Source organism: Prionailurus bengalensis, chromosome C1 (assembly GCF_016509475.1).
Source record: "Prionailurus bengalensis isolate Pbe53 chromosome C1, Fcat_Pben_1.1_paternal_pri, whole genome shotgun sequence".
Classification (NCBI taxonomy): Eukaryota; Metazoa; Chordata; class Mammalia; order Carnivora; family Felidae; genus Prionailurus; species Prionailurus bengalensis.
The window spans coordinates 84,719,377-84,743,267 of NC_057345.1; the positions used below are offsets into that span (position 1 = coordinate 84,719,377).

At 37.5% G+C, this 23,891-nt stretch overlaps 1 protein-coding gene across 2 annotated transcripts in view; it reads right to left on the reverse strand.

Moving 5' to 3' along the window:
* PLPPR5 (phospholipid phosphatase related 5) overlaps positions 1-23,891 on the reverse strand; it is a 127,398-nt gene that overhangs the window by 17,729 nt on the left and 85,778 nt on the right. The window contains exons 4-5 of one of the 2 annotated variants that reach the window (XM_043575648.1): positions 22,693-22,869; positions 12,435-12,569 (exon numbers count right to left, since the gene is read on the reverse strand). In XM_043575648.1, the coding sequence (XP_043431583.1) occupies positions 12,435-12,569; positions 22,693-22,869 (312 nt within the window). The remainder of the gene's footprint in view (positions 1-12,434; positions 12,570-22,692; positions 22,870-23,891) is intronic. The other variant, XM_043575649.1, reaches the window with a different exon arrangement.

Here is a 23,891-nt window from a genome sequence, read left to right on the forward strand (position 1 = left end):
AAAAATCTGGCTTTTATTCCTTGTGTAATGTATTAGTATTTATTAATAGTGTGGGAAAAAATACTAAATATATGGAAGCACAAATAGGAAAAATGACAAAGGCAAAGTAATAACAGAATATGCTAGTTTTTCTGACCTAAAATTTGATGCCTGATGGAATTTCCATCCTCAATTGGCTTTTTTTTAAAGCAAATTAAACTTAACAAATGAGGACAGAGTACAGCATGCAAACACTCATTTACTTCAAATATTTTTCATGAGCGCTCAAAGCTTAGATTGAGGAAGAAATGCCTAAAATATGAATATATTTAGTTTCACTAACTGTTCCAATATCTAATCACTAATAAAGTTGTTTTGACAAGGTCTATGTAACATTTATACTACAGTTCAGCAGTTCTGTAAAACAAAGATTTGCATTATAGAAAAGCAACTAAATCCTAAATTAGATTGCCATAGTTATTCATGCATAGCATTCTGAAACCTCGAAGGAATTTATCACAGAGAGCACGGTAATGTATAATCATATCTGTCTTGGCAAGAAACCACAGGATTGTTTGACTATTTGCTATGACACTAATAGATGCAACATTTTAAGCTATAATATTTTCTGCCACATGTGCTATGTATGACATAGACAATCTGTATAAACTTTTAAGTCCGTGAAATACACCTATAGGGGTTTCTTAGTCTGAGAAAAGATGAAAATCCAATTAAGGGAATCACTGTTGCAGGGGAACTAATTTGTGTTAACCACCCACAATGTACCAAGAAGTTTATTTGTGATCTGTTAATTCCAACAGTTACCCTAAAAGGGAATCATTATTGTATCAATTGTTCAGGTAAGGAGGAGTAATTTGTTTTATCCTGCCTAGTTATTATGTGGCCACACCAGGCTTCAAACTCAAAATTTCCAGCTGTAGAAGCCTGGCTTCCCATCTGTCCCCCACTCCCATTCTGCCTAAAATTCAAGTCAGGCTCTCCTCGACCCTTGTGATTTTATTATCTGCAAAACAGTAAATGTAAAGGTCAATGCATATGCTTCTCTGGGTCATTGTGAATTCCCTTAGGGTTTTCCTATCCATATTATTTCCCTTTGAGATAGCCACAGGAATTAAACATGGTAATTTCTACCTGTAATAATATCCACTCATGATGACATTTCTAGATGTTTGGAACTGTCACCACTGCTAACCACTTCTGTTCAAGTGAAGCTTCTGTTACAGTGTGCTTTTAGAGTATGAATTTCTTGGGTAGTACAGGTTGGTGAAAAGCCCTTTACCTACAAGGCAAAACTGTAATCTTGTAAATTACCCCTATAGTTATCTTTCCTTTTGTGTCGTTGGCAAAAGGAAATTCCTTTTGATCCACTTGATTAGATCATATAATCTAAGAAAAAATAATGCCTAGGTTTAGATAGAAATAAAATTATTTTCTCAAAAAGCATCCTTTATACCAGGTTATATTTACCAAGTTAACTCTAGAAATTATCCCAAATTAGATATAAGTGATTATCATGGCTTGTCTAACTGCCTTAATAAAACTATGTAGACATGAATTCTTAGATCTATTAGAAATATACCCTTTTCTATCAAATCCCATCTATCTTCATATTTATTTAAAAATGTTTTTGTTCTTTTTCTAAAGTATTCCTCTCCTTAGATTTTCTGTATAGCATCAGTTAAAATCAATAATGCATATGCACACATTATTATTTTCATGTGCTTGCCTATGCAAATCTGAATGCCAGCATTTTGCTATGAGAAAAGCAGAGGAAAAGAGAGAGGTAAAAGACAAAAGGGCTCAGAGCTTTGCTACTATGATGAATGCAGCCTGACCCAGGAAGATCCTTGGAAGGAATGCCAATCTACTCCTTATTCATTCATTATAAATAAGAGAAATCTCTGAGGAGAAGACAGGCAAATGTCACAGATGAGAGGTCAGCATGTTTCGGGGGGTGACAGTAGGGAGACAGTTTTCTTAGTGATGCCTGGCTAGCAGTTAGCCCTTTTCCACTGTGAATCATTGGGATAGTTAGATAACCCGTGCTATAGGCAATGCTTGTGTCCTCCCCAAATTCAATGGTGAAACCCAATGTGGTGGTAAGTGGAAGTGCTGTCTTTGGGGGTGAGTAGGTCATGAGAGTGGGGCCCTCATGAATGGGATTAGTGCCCTTACAAAAGGGACTCCTTCTGCCATATGGGACACTGGAAATGGGCCAGAGTTCGCTGACATCTTGCTCTTGGAATTTCCAGCTACCACAAGTTTGAGAAATAAATTTCTGTTGTTGATTAGTCCATTGGTCTACGGCACTTTGTTATAGCAGCCTGAACAGACTAAAGGCAACTCCTCTGATCAGAATCAGCATCTGACTGAAAACAGACGTTGCCAAATGATGCCTGGTCAGTCAAAATGAGATGACATGGCTGTCCTGAGATCCAGTCTATGTCATCTTAATAATTTATCTGGATTTGTACAATAACCTCCCAGATTGGTTTTTGTTTTGCTCAGTGTTGCTCTTATTTAATTCATTCTCCATTCTAAACATGGCATTTCCTTTCTTAAATTCCTTAATGGCTCCCCATTGCTTACAGGGTGAGAACCAACTTCATAAGCATCCCATAAAAGACTCTTCATGAATTTTCATCACAAGTGACAGAACTTTGAAAAGATAACAAATCTTTAGCTAGACTCATCAAGAAAAAAAAAAGGAGAGGACTCAAATAAATAAAACCAGAAGTGAAAGAGATGTTATAACTGATACCACAAAAATAAAATGGATCATAAGTGACTCCTGCGAACAATTATATATCAATAAATAACAACCTAGAGGAAGTGGATAAATTCCTAGAAACACACAGTCTTCCAAGATTGAATCATGAAGAAACAAAATCTTACTAGTAAGAGATTAAACCACTAATTAAAAACCTCCCCCGAAACAAAAGTCTAGGACTAGAAAGCTTCACTGGTGAATTCTACCAAACATTTTAAAAAGAATTAATACCAATTCTTCTCAAAGTCCAAAAAAACAGAAGAGGGAAGAACACTCAAACTTATTTCCCAAGGCCAGCCTTACACCCTGATACCAAAATCAGAAAAGGATACTACAGGAAAAGAAAATTATAGCTCAATATCCCTGATGAATATAGATGCAAAAATCCTCAGTAAAATCTTCGCAAATTTAACAACACATTCAAAGGACAATTCAGTACAATCAAGTTGGATTTATTCCGGGGATGCAAGGATTGTTCAACATCCACAAATCAATGAATGGGACACACCACATTAATAAATTGAAAGATAAAAAATAATATGATCATCTCAATAGATATAGAAAAAGCATTTGGCAAAATTCAACATCCATTTACGATAAAAACTCTCAGCAAATAGGTATAGAGGGAATGTATCTCAATATAATAAAGTCCGGATGTGACAAGCCCACAGCTAACCTCTAACTCAATGGGAGAAGATACTTGCAAGTCATATATTAGATAAGAGGTTAATACCCAAAATATATAAACTCATGCAACTCAACAGCAAAGATCACAAACAATCTGATTAAAAAATGGGCAGAAAATATGAATGTTATTTTTGTAAAGAATATATACAGATAGCCAACGGGTGCATGAAAAGATGCTCGACATCACTAATTGGGAAAATCTAATTAACCATAAGAAACTATCACCTGACACATGTTAGAATGGCTATTATCAAAAAGACAAGAAATAACAAGTGGTGGCAAGGATGTTAAGAAAAGAGAACTCTTGTGCACTGCTTACGGGAATGTAAATTCTATGATGTTTCCTCAAAAAGTTAAAAATTGAACTATGGTATGATCCAGCAACTCCACTTCTGGGTATTTATCTGAAGGAAATGAAAACACTAACTTGAAAATATATATGCACTCCCATATTCACTGCAGCATTATTTACAAAGTAATCATTGATAGGTGAATGGATAAAGAAGATGTGGTAAGTTTATACACAACAGACTATTATTTAAACGTAAAGAAGAAAGCTTGCCATTTTCAACAATATGGCTGGACCTTGAGGGCACACTGTTAAGTAATAAGTTTACAGAAAAAGACAAATACCATATGATCTCTCTTATACATGGAGTCTAAAAAAAAACAAAACAAAAACAAAACTCATAGATACAGAGAACAGGTCAGTAATTACCAGAGGCAAGGGGTGGTGCATGGGCAAAATGGGTGAAGGGAGTCAAAAGCTACAAACTTCTAGTTATAAGTTATAAGTCATGGGAACAATGTGCAGCATTGTGACTATAAATAATGTCTTCATCATAAGAAAAAATATTAGTAACTCTATGGTGACAGATGTTAACTCATTGTGGTAATCATTTTGGGATATACACAAATATCAAATCATTATGTTGTACACCTGAATCTAATATAATGTTATAGGTCTATTATACCTCAATAAAAGAAGAAAAAGGGGAAAAAAGGAGAAAAAGGTGACGAGAATACTTTTCCATATATTTATTTCCCATTTGTATTTGATCTCTAATAATTGCATATTTATAAACTTTGCCCATTTTTCAATTAGGATGTTTCATATATTACAGACATTAACCTTTTAACACATATGTTGCTGATATTTTACACTTTGTTACTGGCATTTTATAGGGTGTTTTTCATTACTTTTGATAACTTTTACTTTTAAAAATGCTTGAATCTTTATTTCTAGGTAGCAATGTCAAGAACAAAAGATTGATGCTGAGTCCCTCCTTCATAAAAGCTGGAAATTATCATAATTTTACTTTTGTTGACATCTAGGATTTCTATCTCATCTTGTCATTGTTATATTATTTTCTTTTTAAATATATTTTCTGTTTAAAAATTATAATTTTCTCTATGTTACTATATTTACCATAGTCAATTCTAATTAATTATGTAAATGGTTTCCATTCTTTTTGCCCATTCACTCCTATAATGACTTTTCCAACTTCAGAGCTCTAGATATTGGTGTGCTGCTCAGTTAACTGGTAAAAAACCTTCTGGTAACTTTTCATGAGTAATATAATTTCTGAATTCTTACATATCTGATATTTTATGGTTGTCTTAAATACTTAAATGACCTTTTGGGTGGGAATAGAATTTTTTTAAAATTTTTCTTATGTTTTACTTATTTTTGAGACAGGGGCAGAGCATGATGGAGGAAGGGGCAGAGAGAGAGGGAGACACAGAATCCGAAGCAGGTTCCAGGCTCTGAGCTGTAAACACAGAGCCTGACATGGGGCTCGAACCCACGAACTATGAGATCATGACTCGAGCCAAAGTTGGATGCTTAACTGACTGAGCCACCCAGGCGCCCCTGGGTGGGAACAGAATTCTGACATCACAAACTTTTTCTTTGAAAACTCCGAAAACACTACTCCTACTCCTTTCTATTCTGGCATCTACTATTATAGAGAGAGAAGTCTGAGCCCAGTGTGCTGTCAGACTTTGGTAGGTAACCAACTTTTTCTGCCTTGGTGTGTGTGTGTTAGTTTTCACTCGGTATACTATATTAAAACCTCAAGAGCTCAGTGGCTTCAACAACAAATATGTATTTCTCCCTCATACCACATGTTGGTGGGCAGGTTCTATAGATCTGCTCCAGGTTGCTGGCTGGGTACCCTTCTGCTTCCCTTGTCTTCCCGTTTTAGGATCCAGGCTAAAGGAACAGCCCCTATCAGGAAAATGAACTTTTCCTGGAAAGAGGCCCAGAAGCAACAAAGTTGACAAAACTCTTGATGTCTCTGCAGGCTTGTGACTAATGGGGTATAAATCAGGTTCATTCAGATGTTATTGACCAAATCCTAGATAATTGGAGCAGGAAGGATACTCTGCCTAAGGAAGGGGGTAGTTAATAATTGGGAATAATAATAACATATCCCACATAATTTATAGGACTCTTTCTTCAGTAATGAAATACAAAAATTTCACTGAGAAATACAATCTAGGTTTTAGTATATATTTTAATTTTACCTTGTATCTAGTTAACTCTTCTAGACTGAAGGTATTTATTTGAAGGAAAAGTCTCCTTGATATATATCTCTGAATATTGCTATACTTCTATTTGTCCTTTTCTTCTGGAACTACAATGATTCATGTTAGATTTCTGTGGCATGTCTTCTGTATCTGTTATCTTTTCTCTGGTCAATTTTATATTCTTGTTCTTTTACTACATATGCTGAAACCTGTCCTTAATATACTGATAAGTCTTTCTCCAGTGTGGATTTTGTTCTTTATGGTTTCTACTATTGGTTTCCATTCTGTCATAATGTTATTTGTTTTCTTACATTAGTTTCCTAATTGCGCCATTGTGTCACCTACCTTTCATCTCTCATTTCACATATTTTCTTTAATTTCCTTGACATTGGAAGAAAATACTATTAATAATGAATTTAGTTAAATTTTTTGTAGTTAATTTTTTTCAAAAACATATTCTAACTCGTAAAATGTGTCTATCTTTCTCATCTATGTCATGATATCATATAAAGGATTTAAGTAATTGTCCTGATTATTTACACTGGAAGAACAATAGATTTAGCTATCCCCAGATTGTTCCACAAATAGTCAAGGAATCCTTACCTTAGATCTTGAGCTGAAAAGATGGAGGGTGTAGTTTTATAATAGAATTTTGGTGATTTGATGAGTGAAATGGTAGAAAAAGTTGAGACTATAGGATTATCACTTTATTCCTATACAGTTTCATTCTCATGGTTGTTGGACCATCGCAACTATTGCTAGTCACTTCAGCCTAACCTCTACTCTAAGTAGATGGTGAAGTATTGGAGCTAGCTTTTTGGTTTTTTTTTAAATAAAGACAACTCTCCCCCCTAGCTATAGCACCCGTTCAGTTGAGGAAAAGTACTCCTTCATTTGCCATGAACCAATATTAATGAGAAGCTTGACCAGAGGGAAAGCTTCTTGCCTGAAGACTTTCTTTTGTTGTGTATTTGCCTATTTGCTCATCCAGTCTCAAAATGGTGTTGGTTCAAGGTGCTGAATTATGCTTTAAATAGAATACACTCCTCCTTCTCTCAGAGATTGCTCTTATCTCTCATCTTTACTCTTTGACATTTTGGGGTATTACTGGGATTCTATAGGATTTTAGCCAATTCTGCAATATTGAGCTTCTTTATTGACAAAGAAACATTTTAATTGCCCTTTGGTGACATCCTTCAAACTGGATCGATTTATATGATATTTAGTAGAAATGACTAAAATTTTACTCTATCTAGTTTTTCCTAGTAACACAGCTATTAAGATGTTAATTCTTTGTTCTTGCTAAAATAAGGAACTAAAGATAATTAATATGTAAATGTTTCCATCTCCACTTCCTAGAAGGAGAGTCAGACTTTTGGTTCTTGGACTCCCAAGAGTAATTAAGAACATCTTCATGTATTTGGAGACATCCTGAAGCCAGCACCACTGAGGCTTTTGTTTGAGATGAATGGGCCCTCAAAGGAAGGAGCCAGAAAAGGATGAGTCTGAAAGGAAAGTGTGGTGCAACCTATGACAAAGTTGGTTTTCTGGGGCCTTGGTGGGGTGTGAATTTGTGGATCCCATAAATAAAAGGCATATGCACAGGGCTTGTGTGCGGTTTCTCAGGACATGCAGTATCTGAAATGGGGACCGCTGGCTGCAGGTGTGCCAAAGGAAGCGGGACCCTGGGCATGAGGGCACAAAGGCATCTGAGCCACAACCAAGGCCTCCATGCCCAATTCAGCAGATAAAAATAAACCAAACACTTTAAAAAGGATCATGTGAGTCATGAGGAAGGAGCATAGGATTTAAATTGCTCTGAGGGAATCTTTCCAAGGGACTTTGGTAAATCTGAACACAGTGGTAGTCAATCTGAGGAAGCATGACCAGAGCCTCCTTAGAGCAGCTTAAGAAAACTGGATAATTTTTAAAAGTTGTAATTGCTTTTGTTACACAATTATACATTACAGAAAGAAAAAGAGAGAAAACAAATGAAAAAGGAAAGGAAGGAAGGGAGAAAGGGAAGGAGGGAGGGAGGCAGGAAGGAAGGCAAAGAAAGAAAGAGAAGAAATCAGATCCACTCTCTCAGTTGCCTCCTTAGGTTTAAGCATTGCTCTCAGGTTGGTAACTAGTCTCTCTCTTTTTCTCTCTCTCTCTCATCTATGTGCTCTTTTCTAGAAATAAATGATCCTACTAGAAAGAAATTATCTTGTGTGGTAATTTGCATAACTGGCTTCATTATACACACACACACATTTTATGACACGCATTTTATATGTATCAACTTAAAAAATAAACTTTACAATATGTATCAGAAAACTTTCCACATCTTGATTTACCTTATCCATTTCAACTGCTAAATGGTAATAATAATTATCACTGGCAATGGTTAAGGGCTTTACAGGTTCCAGACACTGTTCTCAGTGCTTTACTATAAGCTTGCTCAACTCTCACAATGACCATGTGAGGAATGAGAACACTGAATCACAGAGTATTTGAATAAGCTGCCCAAGGTCAAAATTGTCCCAAATTCCCAGCTAGTCTACCTCCAGAACCTGTGAGCTGAAACACCGCATTATAATGCACCAGATTCCATTGTAGGATGTACCAACATTGATTTAATCATTCACGGCTGATACACAGTTAGACTTTTATGATTTGCTATTATAAACAGCAGTAATGAAGTTATTGGCAACTTAAAAATCTACTGGACTATGAGATATGATGGGCCAGCTTCCATAGATGATTAATTCTTTTCATAAAACCAAATGTAATGAATGTTCAGATTTACTTAGCTTTCAGAAAAATCATGACTTTTCTCATAAACTGTGGTAATTAACTATATGACAAACTCCCTATAATTAAGGGATAAATCGCTGGCATAAAAATAAAGAATGCTGGCATGCTGTAATTACTCTGTAGCTTACAGTTTATCAAACATGTACTTTGAACATAAGAGGTTATATAAGTACACAACTTCTAAAGGAAAGAAACCCTTTGCCTTCCCCGCACAAAATGACAAGCAGAAAATGACAGCTTGGCGTAACAGTGCTTAAACGACTGGCGTGCCTGCAATTGGAACTTTAATACTGGACTCCCTTTCTCTCCTCAGAGGGCCAGCTTTAAGAACCTAATGCCACCCTCCAACTATCAATTCCTAAGATCAAACTATCGGGAAGAATTTTGCATTCACTTGTTTCCCATCGTGAGCTATGATGAAAAGCAATATATTTACTCCAAGTACTCCTTATCATAAAAGAAAGAGAAACATTGTGGGCTTCCTTAAGTGATGGCCTTCCTCCCTTTCCAGCTGATGAGCACAAATACATGTCCTCTTAGCAGCAGAGCTCCACAGGGAAGCCTGAGATGTGTCCCCAGCACCTTGATTCATGATCTTCCTGTGTGTGATCTGTGTGACGCAGGAGTAGACCCTGCCCTGTGCACACAGCATTCTGCCTGCAAACAGGGGGAATAGAGTGGGGAGCAGAGTCGGAGCTCAGCAAGGCATGTGACAGTGCACTTCGGTGGGCAAAGGGGAGAACCGAATCAGATTCAAATCATCTTTGTTCCCTAACTACCAAGGTAAAAACAGAGCACATGAGTTTGTCATAAACAAACAAACAAACAACTGAATGAAAGAAGTAAGTTAATAAACACAGATATCATGAAATCCATAGATTCTAGTAGAATATTTTTGCTTTCATATTTTAAAAATCACTATAAATGAAAATCAATTTGCATAAATTCAACAACAGGAATTATATATATACATATGTATATAATATACACTGTATATATAGAAGGATGTAATGGTGTATCAGAATATTTGGCAATGCTAGGAGGCTACCAAAGAATCCTTATACAAATAAATATGTTAAACAGAAGATAGTAATTAATGTTCAAGTTAACTTCTGAGGTATATAAAATGAACACTAATTGTTACCCAGACCATTGTCTTCCAAATATGTCTAATATTTCTTCCTAAATTCTGCTGCTTTCTATCTTTATTTCTTGAGCTAAAAAAGATCTAATTTTGTACAATACATGTATCTTGAAATGTCACACTGTATAGTTTTGTTGCTCATCAGTGATGTGGACTTTTACAAACTGCTTAACTAGTTGGGAGTTCAGTTTCCCTAACTCTACAATGGAGACATTTATTGTCATATGGCATCAGATAAGCCACTGTGCAAAAGAGATGAAAGCAATCCAATGGTTCAGAAAGGAAAGAAGTTTATTTCTTTTTCAGAACCATCTAGAGGGTGTATGTGGACTGTTTCACGAGCTCAGCCAGGAACCTACACTGTCAAAATGGATTGGTCATTTAAAAAAGTTAAAGATTACTTCCAGTCACTACGTTTTCCACTTGATGAGAAGAGGGAGAAGAGCCAGAGACAAGAATCTTCAAGCGACGAGCCAGAGGCTGTGCTTACCACTTCTGCTTACATCCCACTATTCTAAACTTAGCTGCACGGTCACGTCTGACTGCAATGGTAGCTGGGAAATACAGACTATGGCTGGGCAGTGGTGGATGTAGCTAAAATTGGATTGGGGAATTCAGTTACTAAAAGAAAGAAGGGGAGGAGGTCTTCTTTGGACTATTAGCATTTGCCACTATAATGACACCCAGCTTTAAAATTGTTGTAAGGTTTGACAATAAATTTCATATATTAAAAAAAAAACTTTATCAAAAAAATAAAAAAATAAAATTGTGGTAAGGAATGAAGTTGTATTTGCAGAGCATAGGAGTATATTTGTTGAATTTACATAAGCAATCTGCATAGTACCTGACACATAATGAATGATAATTAAACGGTAATTATTATTATTATGATGATGATGATGATGATGATCCAGAACCTCTATCCTCACTGTGATGCTTGAATTCCCTCCATAGTACGATGGACAAGTGATTATTTAACTGTTCTTGGATCCTTATAATAAAAGGAAATTTCGTTGCTCTTAAGGAAGCCATTCCATTTTTAGGAAGTTTTTCTTTCTTTCTTGACATTATTTGTCTTCTTACACTTTCTTTCAACCTAATTGTGACCTCTGAGGCCCCAGCAGAACAAATCACATCCCTCTGCCATACAGTAGTCCTTCAGATATATATGGAAAGTTACTGCGTCTTCCATGAGTTCTCTTTTTGTCTAATCATGTTCTACTCCTTCCACAGGCTTTCATAATCCATGACTTTGAGTCCACGCACCACCATCTTGGGCACATTCATTTGCTCATTTAACAAATATTTGAGTACCGACTACTCTATTTTATGATGCCCACCTTAAAACTATGTCACCAAGGGCAGTATTCAGTATTCCAAGTTAGTCTGAGCACAGCAAACTATTAATGCTCTCATTCAGGATATTATTTTCCCTAAATGGAACGTAAGATCATATAACTTGGCAGCGATAACATGCGGTTGACACATGCTGAATGGTAACCTACAATACCCTCTGAGCCTGTTTTTGTTTGTGCAGCTAACCTAGATGTACCCTACCCTACATGAACTTCTTTTTAAATCCAAATACAAAACATGTGCTTTATTTCTAGTTGTTAATTGCATCTAGTCTCTCTTTTATTCTTTCAACTGATGTATTAATTATCCCTCGCTGATTGACACCATCTAAGCTCCTGATTAGCATGTAATTGATCTCTTCATCTAATGTATTGATCAAAATGTGGAGATGGACAGGGATGAGGTTACTTTTACTAACCCTCGGAGCAATCTTTTAACCAGTTACCAATGTACATAACTGCATCCTCATTTAAGAAATATTACCCTCTCTAGTTCACAAGATTAGTCTCAAGAAAAAGTCTCAAGAAAAATTTTTGTTAACTATTTGGCTTCTGTGTTCATTGTCATGTCTAATGAAGCCTTGACTTGCCATTCAAAGAGCAGCCTGGTCTGGCTCCATCCTTCCCAACCTTTCCTTCAGTACCTCCCTGATTAGGAAGGGCCTGATCGGTGTTTTCCTGTCATTAGACCTTTCTATAATGAGACCAGACCTTTCTATAATGATATTCAACAAAATTCATTGAGCACTGTTATGTCCTAGGCATTATACTAAGCAGTTTCTCACATAAATAGAGCCTGGAAAGAATGAAATATATTAAAAAATGCATGTATTCTCAAATAAAAATATCTTGTAATTTCCCCCTGTATGAGACCATTGCACAATGTTCCTTATCTCAAAGTTATGGCAAAGTACAGAACATATTCCATGTATACTCAGCTCTTAGCATGTGGTATTCAAAGAAATATTTTCAATGTGATATGCATTCTTCTAAGATGATGTCTTCAGTGACTAAACTCTTGCTAAATACCACATTAGACTCTAAATTTGTTTCAGTAAATCAAAAATGACTGTGCAGGAACTCGCAGGAATGATTATTCATTTGCTCTAGATAACAATCACATTTGAGAATTTAAATTATGAATCACCTGTACAGATGTTACCTTTTCCAAAGGACTTTCTACGCGAGGAATGCTGATCATTGGCATCTGTGCCAGGTTATCCATGTGGAGATGTTCATTTTCTGGTTGTCTTCCTTTGAAGTTATTTACCACACACACAACCTAAAATTTCAGGAAAAAAATATAGTTGAAACAAAGCCACACTCCTGGTGACTATGACCCTTTTGAGTAGCTTAATATATCTAATCATGGTATTAAAATATTAAAATTACTTAAATATTACATATATAACTTTACATCCATATTTATCTTGTGTAAATTTTAATAGTTATTCCAGTGAAAATGTGTTCAAGAAAATTTCAAAATTAATGTGCAGCTCAGTTAATAATGACAATTTTATTATTCCAAAATTTTCATTAAATTAGGTTATAGTCAATGCTCAAATCAATCCATAAATAACATCATAGCCTTATAAAAATTCATAGCAAGCTAACCTTTCCTAATGTGGCTAACCTACAACTTAATTTAAATGCTAATTATTTCCAATGCTTCAAGATCATTACATTCATAATAAACCTTTTACAATTGGCACTTTCTAATTTAGTAGCATCCCTTTAATTAACCTAGTTTATTGTCTATTATTGTATCCCATGTATACTTGGCATTTTAACAATAGCTTACCGGGGCTACCAGTGAAATAGAAGACCTTTTACATAAAGGAAATTGACCCTTGTTTCAACTGATTATACCAGACAGGTGACAGCATTTGAACTAAATCAGAGGTTCTCATACTCCAGTGTACATAAAAATAAAGTCCCAGCACTGTTAAAAATGCACATTCCTAAGCCTTCCTCTAAAGATTCCAATTTTGTAGATGAAGAAGGGGGCCTAGGAGTTGCCACTTTTTGAAATATATTCTAAAATCTTCTGATGCAGATGAATCATACTTTAAGAAATAGTGAATAAAACAACAAAGGAAAGTTTCTTGCTATTATTTGCTTATATTACGTAGTGGGTAAGATATTCTTCAGCCTTTTTTTTCTGGGTTTTATAGTCTATTATCAAAATAAAATACAGAATTTACTTGCAGTTATCACCTAACATTCATTTTTTTTTAAATATTTATTTATTTTTAGAGAGAGCGAACACAAGCAGGGGAGGAGCAGAGAGAAAGGGAGAGAGAGAGACTCCCAAGCAGGCTCTGTGCTATCAGCCAAGAACTGTGAGATCAAAACCTGAGCTGAAATCAAGAGTCAAATGCTTAACCAACTGAGACACCCAGGCACCCCCTAATATTAATTTTTTTTAAAAATAAATGCTTACTAGATACCATATGGTTTCACTCTTATGTGGATCCTGAGAAACTTAACAGGAACCCATGGGGGAGGGGAAGGAAAAAAAAAAAAAAGAGGTTAGAGTGCGAGAGAGCCAAAGCATAAGAGACTGTTAAAAACTGAGAACAAACTGAGGGTTGATGGGGGGTGGGAGGGAGGAGAGGGTAGGTGATGGGTATTGAGGAGGGCACCTTTTGGGATGAGCACTGGGTGTTGTATGGAAACCAATTTGTCAATAAATTTCATATAAAAAAAATAAATAAATGCTTACTATATAATTACATATTTACATTGTATATTTGCACAAATGCTCCATTGGAAAGCCTTTTCCTTAGTAGGGCTCATTACTGAATAATTTCAAAGGCCAATTCGACCTTGGTTATTCTCCAGGTTTTAAATAAAATTTACAAATCTACAAAATAATAACAACATACTATGAGACTTTATCTTACAAAAAAATATTTCCTTAGTTGTGGTATATTTATTATCCTTCCATTTCCATGGATAATTACACATCAGAAACACAGATCAAAGCCTGATAATTTGATATATCAACTTTATCATGCCATCAAGATCTTTAAAGTAAGGAATGGCACAGGCTTGGAGATAGGTACTTGATAAACCCAGTATCAAATGATGACCCTACAAAAAAGTAATAGTGATTGTTCTAGAGGAAGGGTCAGAAAATTTGGGCTGCAAGGGACACACAGTACATGTTTTTTTTTAATGTTTATTTACTTTTAAGAGAGACAGAGCCTGAGCAGAGGAGGGACAGAGAGAGAGGAAGGCAAAGAATCTGAAGCAGGTTCCAGGTTCTGAGCTGTCAGCAAAGAGCCCGACATGGGGATGGAACCCAGGAGCTGAGCTGTGAGATCATGACCTGAGCTGAAGCAGGAAGCTCAACTGACTGAGGCAACCCAGGGGCCTTTCCCCTTCCCCTTCCCCCCACTCCCCTCTGCTCTCCTCCCCTTCTCTTTTCTTTTCTTTTTCTACATAGTACACATTTTTGGCTTTGTTGGCATGATCTCTGCAGCAACTTCTCCACTCTACTGTTTTGGTGTGAAAACAGCCATTGGCAATTCATAATCTAGCAGGCATGTCAATGTTCCACTATAACTTAAAAAAAAAAATAGATAGCAGGCCAAGTTTTACCTAAGGGCTGTAGTTTGCCAATTGACCACTGCCTAGAGTACAAAGGATATAATCAAGAAGTTTCACCAATAACAACATAACAAGCAAGCAGTTTCACACTAACTTCATGAAATATATACACACATTTCCCTTTTCATTAATGTTCTAAATTAATGAAAAATTGGGCAGATGAAAAAAAAAACTGATACAAATTCTTGTGAAGTGAAATTTGTTGAAATAACTATATTTTAGATATATGGATATATGGAAGATATACGGAAGTCATGAGATGAAGAAAAGTTGATCTAGAGTTAGTATGGGCTTCTGAAATGAGTGTCACTGCTTTTTCTGTGATTTAGGTTTGGTAAACTCTTTGAAAGGTTTTATCAGTTATCTCTTTGCCTTAATTGAGGGTTAGGACAACACCACCGAAGCAGCTGAGAATTCATATGCGAACTATTTAAACACATAGTAGATATTCATTAAATAGTATCTATTAGCATAATGATTATTCTTCATTACTGTTATTATTTAAATTATAAGGCAGGAAATTGCCAAATCTTCCTTGGAATCATATTCAAATATTTAACAAGTCTTGCTTGCTAACATTCACAAGTATGGAACTGATTTCCTATTAGAAAAATACTCATAGGTAAAAGCTCATAGGTAAAAGAAATTTGATTTTTAATCCCAAGTCTATATCTTCTTGGACAGTCTCTGGGTCTGAGTTTTCTTAAATTGTAAGTGAAAAGACTGCAATATCTTAGCAAGTTAGTCCATTCTTTTGGTTGTCAAAGGTATGAAACATTCAGCAAATGTTCAAAATGAAACCCAAGATCTGCCTTTCTTTCTTTCTTTCTTTCTTTCTTTCTTTCTTTCTTTCTTTCTTTCTTTCTTTCTTTCTTTCAAGAGACAGAAACAGTGTGAGTGGAGAGGGGGCGGAGAGAGAGGGAGAGAGAATCCCAAGCAGGCTCTGCACTGCCCGCACTGAGCCTGATGTGGGGCTTGAACTCACAAAACCGCGAGATCACAACCTGAGCTGAAATCGAGAGTCAGACACTTAACTGACTGAACCACCCGGGTGCCCCAAGATCTGCCCATATTCTTACCCTACCCTAAAGCTTGATTTTTTCTGGATCTTTTCAGGAAAACCACCCCCACATGTCCACTTCCTTAACTGCACAAGGCTGAAAACTTAGATTTACCCTTTACAGGTCCTACACACAACCCTTTACTCAATTTGCTCAATTTTTCTTCCTAAAAATTCTGATTTCTTGTATCTGCTTTGTTCTACCTCCATCACCAACTCCAAAGACTAAGCAATCACCACCACTTTCCTGGATTCCAGCATAGCTTTCTAAAGTCTCCCTAAATCCAATCTTGGCTCCCTCCAATCCATTTTTAGAATGGCATAAGAATGCTCTTTCCAAAATGCAAATTGGATCATGTCACCCTCCTTAAAACCATTGTGGCTGGCTCCCCATTTCTCTTAGAGTGTAAATAAACCCTGCCCACCTTTGCAGCCTTCCTTTGTTGCACTTCCCAAACACCTTCTGTTCCTTTTCACTGCATTTTGGTTGGAATACTCATCTCCACACTCTTTAGGCACCATATCCTACTCATCTGTGGTATCTCATCTCAGTATCACTTCTTCACTAGTTTTCTCTGACCCCAGGTTGTTTTTGTTTGTTTGATCACATCAATCTCTGATGCTTTTCATCAAAGCACCTATTCCTAATGAAATTATACAGCTGTTAGCATATAACACCTTGGTTGACATGGATCTCTTCTAAGGTGGTAAGCTCTATGAAAGCAGAGATGCTGTCTCTCTTTTTTTTGCTCACCATTGTATTCCCAGTGCCACAGTGAATGAATAGACTAATGAATGAGCAAGTGTCTAGGCCGAAAATTCTCACATTTTCTGATATTCCTATATAATTTAAAGTGACATTCCTCTGAAGCATTTTATATTTACATCAGTGGCTTCTATAATTCTACCCTGTCCTACAAAAATGACACTAGTAAGTCACCACTACACATATAGTTTTGTTTTCTTTTTCCAGTAGTGATAATAAATTAATCTGATCCATTTGTGGTCATTTTCCCTCTTCCCTTGTGGCAAGTAAAACATTTATTGCATGGGGTGAAGTGCATGGTCTCTGAGGGTCAAATAGGGCTGAGCCTTAATCCTGGGCTCTCTGATTTAGTCACTCTGTGAGCCTGGGCAAGCAACTCAATAAAACTAGACTTCTTCTTCTACCTGAAAAATGGGGACAACAATACTCACATCTCAATGTGCTGTTGTGAGGAATAATTGAATTAATATAATAAAGACTACTCAAATAACTCGCTACATTACACATAGTTCTATGGCTCAGTAACTTGAACTACATGACTTGATGCAGTCCCTCATTTTTGAAAGCACTCTGAAGCATACATTTGTATAAAATAATATTAACCAATCTACAACTTTTGTTCAGCTAGTATTTGTTTTGTATTTTCTTAAGCATAGGGATTCTATTCTTTAACTTTAAAGATAATGCACACGGGAAGAGAGTGATAAGCAGGACAGATTATAATTCCTTGTTAGGATGTAACAGGCCAGATTTTGAGTACAGTGGAAATTCAGGAAAAATGGGAGAACTGGGTAGTCAGGGACACTTTCTGGGCAAGTTGGCCCTTGTTTAAGAAAAATCTCAAGTGCAAAAAGGATTTGAATAGTCATCAAAGGTGAGGACCAAGGCACCTGGGTGTCTCAGTTGGTTGAGCATAGGACTTCAGCCCAGGTCATGATTTCACAGCTCATGATCCCACAGTTCTACCACATTGGGCTCCCTGATGTCAGCACAGAGCCCACTTCGGATCCTCTGCTTCCCTCTCTCTCTGCCCCTCTCCTGCTCAAGCTCTCTCTCTCTCTCTCTAAAAAATAAATCAAACATTTAAAGAAAAAAAAGGTGAGAGCTATGATAACCAGCATCTTCTTCTCTGCACCACACGCTTCACCGCACTTCTGACATATGGGATTTCACTTAACCCTCAAAAGAGATGTGGGAGATAATAAAACAGTTCCCCATTCATTTATTCATCCATCAAATATTTCCTGAGAAATCCCTATATACCAGACCCTGTACTGGCTACTGGAAATACACAGAGAAGAAAATAAATAAATGCCTTCTGCATGCACAGCTTACATTCTAGTAAGCTTGACAGCAAAAAACCCACAAAAACAAAAATATTGTATACGGTATATAAAAGTTGGAACATGCTGTGGAGAAAAGTGAATAGGGAATGAGGAAGGGATTCCTTGGGGAGGGAAAGACATTTTAAATACAGTTCAGGGAGACCCCACTATGTTAGAAAAAATGAGGGGCTAAAGTGTGACCTGTTCAAGGTCACACACATAGCAGGTGGCAAAAGCAGGATTCAAACCTAGGTTCACATGACTCCCAGAACTCTGTTTTGCTCTCCAAAATATACAGAGGAGGGGCACTGGGTTTGCTCAGTTGGTTAAGTGTTCAACTTTGGCCATGGGCATGATCTCATGGTTTGTGAGTTGGAGCCCCACATGAGGCTCTCTGCTGACAGTGTGGAGCCTCCTTAGGATTCTCTCTCTCTCTCTCTCTCTCTCTCTCTCTCTCCCCCCCCCCATCCCCCCCCCACTCACTTTCTCTCTCTCTCTTAAAATAAATAATAAATGAACTTTAAAAAAATAAAATAAATTGATACAGAGGAATGGGCATTCTTGCTGAGGCAAACATAGACTTGACAGAACCTTCTGTGATGCAAAGAAAACTGAGTGGATATGAAGTACAGGATTCCACTGCAAGGAGGGAAAATAAACTTGGCTGGGAAGAGCACAGCAGGAATGTTTTGTTTTGTTTTGTTTTGTTTTTTGTCTTGTTACTAGCAACAGATTATGTTCTAATAAGGAGAGAAGCAGAATGGGAGGTATTTGGAGGAGAGTCTGAAGCGAGGCAGCTAGGAACCGAGAGACAGAGGAGGGGTAAAAAGTGCTGATCTTGAAAATTGAGAGGTTATGGTCAGAATGGCCAAGAAATAAGATGTGGAGGAGGTATTCTGTAAGAAATAAACTGAAACCAGATGAATCACCGGGCGTGGGGAATGAACGAGAAGAATGAGTCAAGGCAGATGCTAGACATTGGGTCTGGGTGACTGGGGGATGTGGATGCTTTTAACTGAAACACAGAGGCTTGGAGTACGTTAGTGTTCGTTTATTCTGGAATGCTTTCAGAGTTCTGCACACACTGCAAGAAAACTGGAGACACCCCAGGACATTGCAGGCCAGAGCTGTAGACACTGCTCAGAATAAACGTTCTGCTTGCCTAAATGAGAAGCTCAGGAATCGTCACGGATTGCTCCCTCTTCTTCGCCTCCATCCTCTCTAGTGTGCCATCGAGCTCCAAACCTTCCACCTCCACAAACCCCTCAGATACCTTCCCTTTTCTCTGTGCTCACACAGGCCCGATTTGTGCCATCTTATTTCCCTGGTTCTGTACAATTTACCTCGTCTATCCTCACCTGGAGTTTCACTTTCCAGCAAACCTATTTTCAAGGCACAAATTGTATCATAGAGTAAAAGAAGCTGAAAAGAAGCAAACTATCATTTATGGAACTAATGTCAGTCATTTGTGTAGCCATTCATTGAACATACACTATTTTATTTAAAGTTTTAAATCCTCATAAGCTTTAAGGAGGCTTTCACTGGCCTCATTTAAAGAGGAAGAGGGATGCCTGGGTGGCTCAATCCGTAAAGCGTCCAACCCTTGGTTTCGGCTCAAGTCATGATCTCACAGTTCGTGATTTCAGGCCCTGTGTCAGGCTCTGTGCTGGCAGCACGGAGCCTTCTTGGGATTCTTTCTCTCTCTCTCCCTCTCTCTCTGCCCTTCCCCTGATGGTGCACTCTCTCTCTCTCTCTCAAAATGAATAAATAAACATTAAAAAACTAAAGAGGAAGAACCTGAGGCTCAGAAAGGTTCAGTAAATTGCTTAAAGGCACAAACCGAATAAAAGAAAGAAGCTGGGATTCAACCAGCTTTAATTTACCTGAATTCTGACAGTGGTTCTCAAATCACCTACATTAAAAATAAAAAATAAAAAAGCCCAGCTTATTCTAACCTACAAGGCCATTCAGGACATTCACCCGGTGTTTTTGTATTTCCCACTCTTGTCACTGACACTGGACAATTGGTGCCACTCCAGAATGCCACCTCCTCTCATGTGCATGCTGTGTCCAGGCCTACAACTGACTAATAGCTCCATAAATGCCTCTTTTATGAAGCATTTTATATTGCTTCTATGCACTGTGCTTTTTGCCCATCATTCCTTATGCCATCGTTTAGACCTCTCTACAAACCTTTCTTTTTTAAAAAAGTGTTTATTTCTGGGGCGACTGGGTGGCGCAGTCGGTTAAGCGTCCGACTTCAGCCAGGTCACGATCTCGCGGTCCGTGAGTTCGAGCCCCGTGTCAGGCTCTGGGCTGATGGCTCGGAGCCTGGAGCCTGTTTCCGATTCTGTGTCTCCCTCTCTCTCTGCCCCTCCCCCGTTCATGCTCTGTCTCTCTCTGTCCCAAAAATAAAAAAAATTAAAAAAATTTTTTTAAAAAGTGTTTTATTTCTTTATTTTGAGAGAAAGAACATGCATGTGTGTGCACATGTGCAAGCAAGGGTTGGAGGGCAGAGAGAGCTAGAGAAAAAGTCCCAAGCATCAAGACTCGGGACTTGATCCCTCGAACCACAAGATCATGACCTGAGCCGAAATCAAGAGCTGGATGCTTAACTGACTGAGCCACCCAGATGCCCCACAGACCTTTCAAGTTTATGTATCACCTCCCTTTTCTAACTATCCCTAATCCCAAAAGAGATCTCTCGAGTATACACAATGATGTCATTACATTTAACCCTCTATAAAACCCTCTGTGTCTATCTTGTTCCACCCAATTGTGATCTCTTTAAGTACATGGGCTCTAAATTTCTCATGTACTTATCCCCAGCACCAAGCACAGTGCCTGCATTATAACAAGGGTTCAGTAAATGTTTATGCTATGAAGGAAAAGAGGAAGGGAATATTTGATGGAATAACTTATTACTATTACTGTCTGACCCCTGAACCAGACTGTAACTCCCACAGGAAATAGATCGTGTTTATCTGAGCCTCCTTGCACCCCCAGTTCTTAGCACAGGACTTCACACCTGTAGACACACTCAGAAGTGGTTGTGCATGAAGGAACAAGTGTTTTTTAGTTACTACAGTTAAAGCATTATTTTCACATGACCTTTTCATAAGTTCATTGTCTAGGTGTATGGGGATGTCTGAAGGGCCATTATGGAACACTCTGAATATGTGCAGTAGGCGGGTTTTGAGCCCAAGGGGATCCACAGTCCAACTCGTTCATCACATGCTTCTCAGATGAGGAAGTGACTAGGGTTCTAGATTTGGTCTTGCAAGGTGTTCATATAGTCAATGGAAGTAAAGGGAAGTTGGCAACAGCCACAGGAAGATAAAGCAGGAAGATTGATAAGATGCCAGTGAAGATTCTCTGGACTCATGAGGCTGAAATGCAGTTACATGTGACACTAGTGTTTTGAAATTTTGATGTTTGGTTATTTCTTTTCATAGGATTTATGTAAGGTGTTGGTCTGGTTTTATTTTGTTTTAAATGTTTCAGTCTGTTTCAAACTGTGGTGAGTGAAAGCAAGGAAAAGGCTCTGGACCAAGTCTGGGCCCCAGTTTTCCTGAGGCTATAGGATATCTCTGAGAGAGAGACTGGGGTGGGCCTGAGTCTCCCAGGTACCTGGGGAACCAGAGGGGGTGACATCAGGAAGAGAAGTAGCACAGAGTATGGGGCAGAGATGAGGTCATACTCACCACTCTAACCACAGGAGGTTCTACAGAAAAGAACTGCTTAAAATGCCTGGCACACAAAATTGTTAGCTGGAAAGGTTCATACAAGTTTCTGCTTACTGGTTCTAAACTAGGGAAAGGAGCTGAAGAAGAGAAGTTAAGCGCGAGAAGCAATTTAAATGTAATCAAAATGGAAATAAAGTGGGTTTTTTTTTCTATTATAATGCGTCAATGCCAAAATATGTTTCGATTTATAGTCTACACATTTTCCCTCTGGGTTAAATGTTATACACTCATACTTATAATGGATTAGTTATTTCTAAAGCCAGACTAAAATGTATTTTCCAACAACCAAAACCTATAGTCATATTCCAAGGAGATTTTATAATAGGAGTAGAGATGGCATGCTCATTTCATTAGAAATCACTATATAGTCTCTTTACTACTTGACAAAATCTGGCTTGAGATGGTACTGTTTTGGAAACCACCCATGGACTTCTAGTTACTGAAGGGAACCAATTCATCTCTCAAACAAGGTTTACCTGTTACCAAGTGCTGTGACATGGCAGTTCAAGGAGAAGACTGTGCTGGGACCCTGGGGGCACTTTGGGATGCTCTAGATACTCCGGAATGAAAAGTGGCCTGACGAAATTTTAAAATATCCAAGCAATCCAATCTTAAAAAGTACCCAAGGAGGACTGAGCATTTTAGCCCCATTCCATTTTATATGAAAATATTTTGTTCACCTTTAGGTGTAGAATTTATATATTTTTCATCTCCAAATTTGATTTTAGGCAGGACAAATGAGGGAGGAGGAAGAAATGAATGACTTCAAATGTACATATTATAATTTGACCTACCACATTTAGACAAACCCAGTGATTCACACTGGTATTGTCGTAGATGATTATAGAAGGTTCATTAAAAATGCAATGAAATCCAAATAAAGTTCTACTTACCAGAAATACTGCTATAGATATTCCAACCAGAAAGCCTGCTATCACATCAGACCAATGATTTCGATATTCTGCTACTCTGTTGAGTCCAGTAAGAAAGGCCAAACACATTAAGCCCAAACATAAAACGGGCTTAGCAAGTCTTGTTCCTTTGGCTTTGATTGTGTTGGTGATGTACATCTGAAACATTAAATGAAAAACATAACTTTTCATGAAGGTCTTTTTATGATATACATCTTATATATGTGTGTATGTACACATATATATATTTACAGACATATCTAGGCCTACATGGTCCAAATAATTAACTACAGTTTATGAATTTTTTGAAGGAAGTTTCACAGAAGTAAAACTTAAGAATGGCGATTATTTGGGGTGCTTGGGTGGCTCAGTTGGTTAAGCATCTGACTTCGGCTTAGGTCATACCTTGCAGTTCGTGAGTTCAAGCCCCGTGCTGGGCTCTGTGCTGACAGCTCAGAGACTGGAGCCTGCTTCAGATTCTCCCTATCTCTCTCTCTCTGCCCCTCCCCCACTCATACTCTGTCTCTCTTTCTCTCTTAAAAAAAAAAAAAAAGGAATGGCCGGGGTGCCTGGGTGGCTCAGTTGGTTAAGTATCTGATTTCGGCTCAGGTCATGATCTCACGGTCTGTGAGTTCAAGACCCATGTCGGACTCTGTGCTGTCAGTTCAGAGCCTGGAGCCTGCATCGGATTCTGTGTCTCCCTCTCTCTCTCTGCCCCTCCCCCACTCACACTCTGTTTCTCTGTCTCTCAAGAAATAAATAAATGTTAAAAAATATTTCTAAAAAAAGGAATGGTGATTATTTCATTTTACTTACCTGATATTTACTAATGGTCAATTCTTATGTAATATTAATCATCTAGAAACACTCAACACTCATATTCCAAGTGATTTTTTTTTATTTTCAATGTACCTATTAAACTATTAATATTTAATGATTAATGTAACTTGTTTTATCTGAATTTACATCTTAGATCACTACTGTTAGAAGGGGCAAACTGATGAACAAGTGTTTTTAATGCTTAAATTTTTGTATGCTGTATTGGGATGATACATAATTGATAATTCAGAACTTGTGAATGTAGCTATAAAAAATAAAATAAGGTTGATTTTCACTAAATGTCTAGACAGTACGTTGAAGAAGGAATTTGAGGCTCAGTGCAGGGCCAGTGTTTGCTCTTA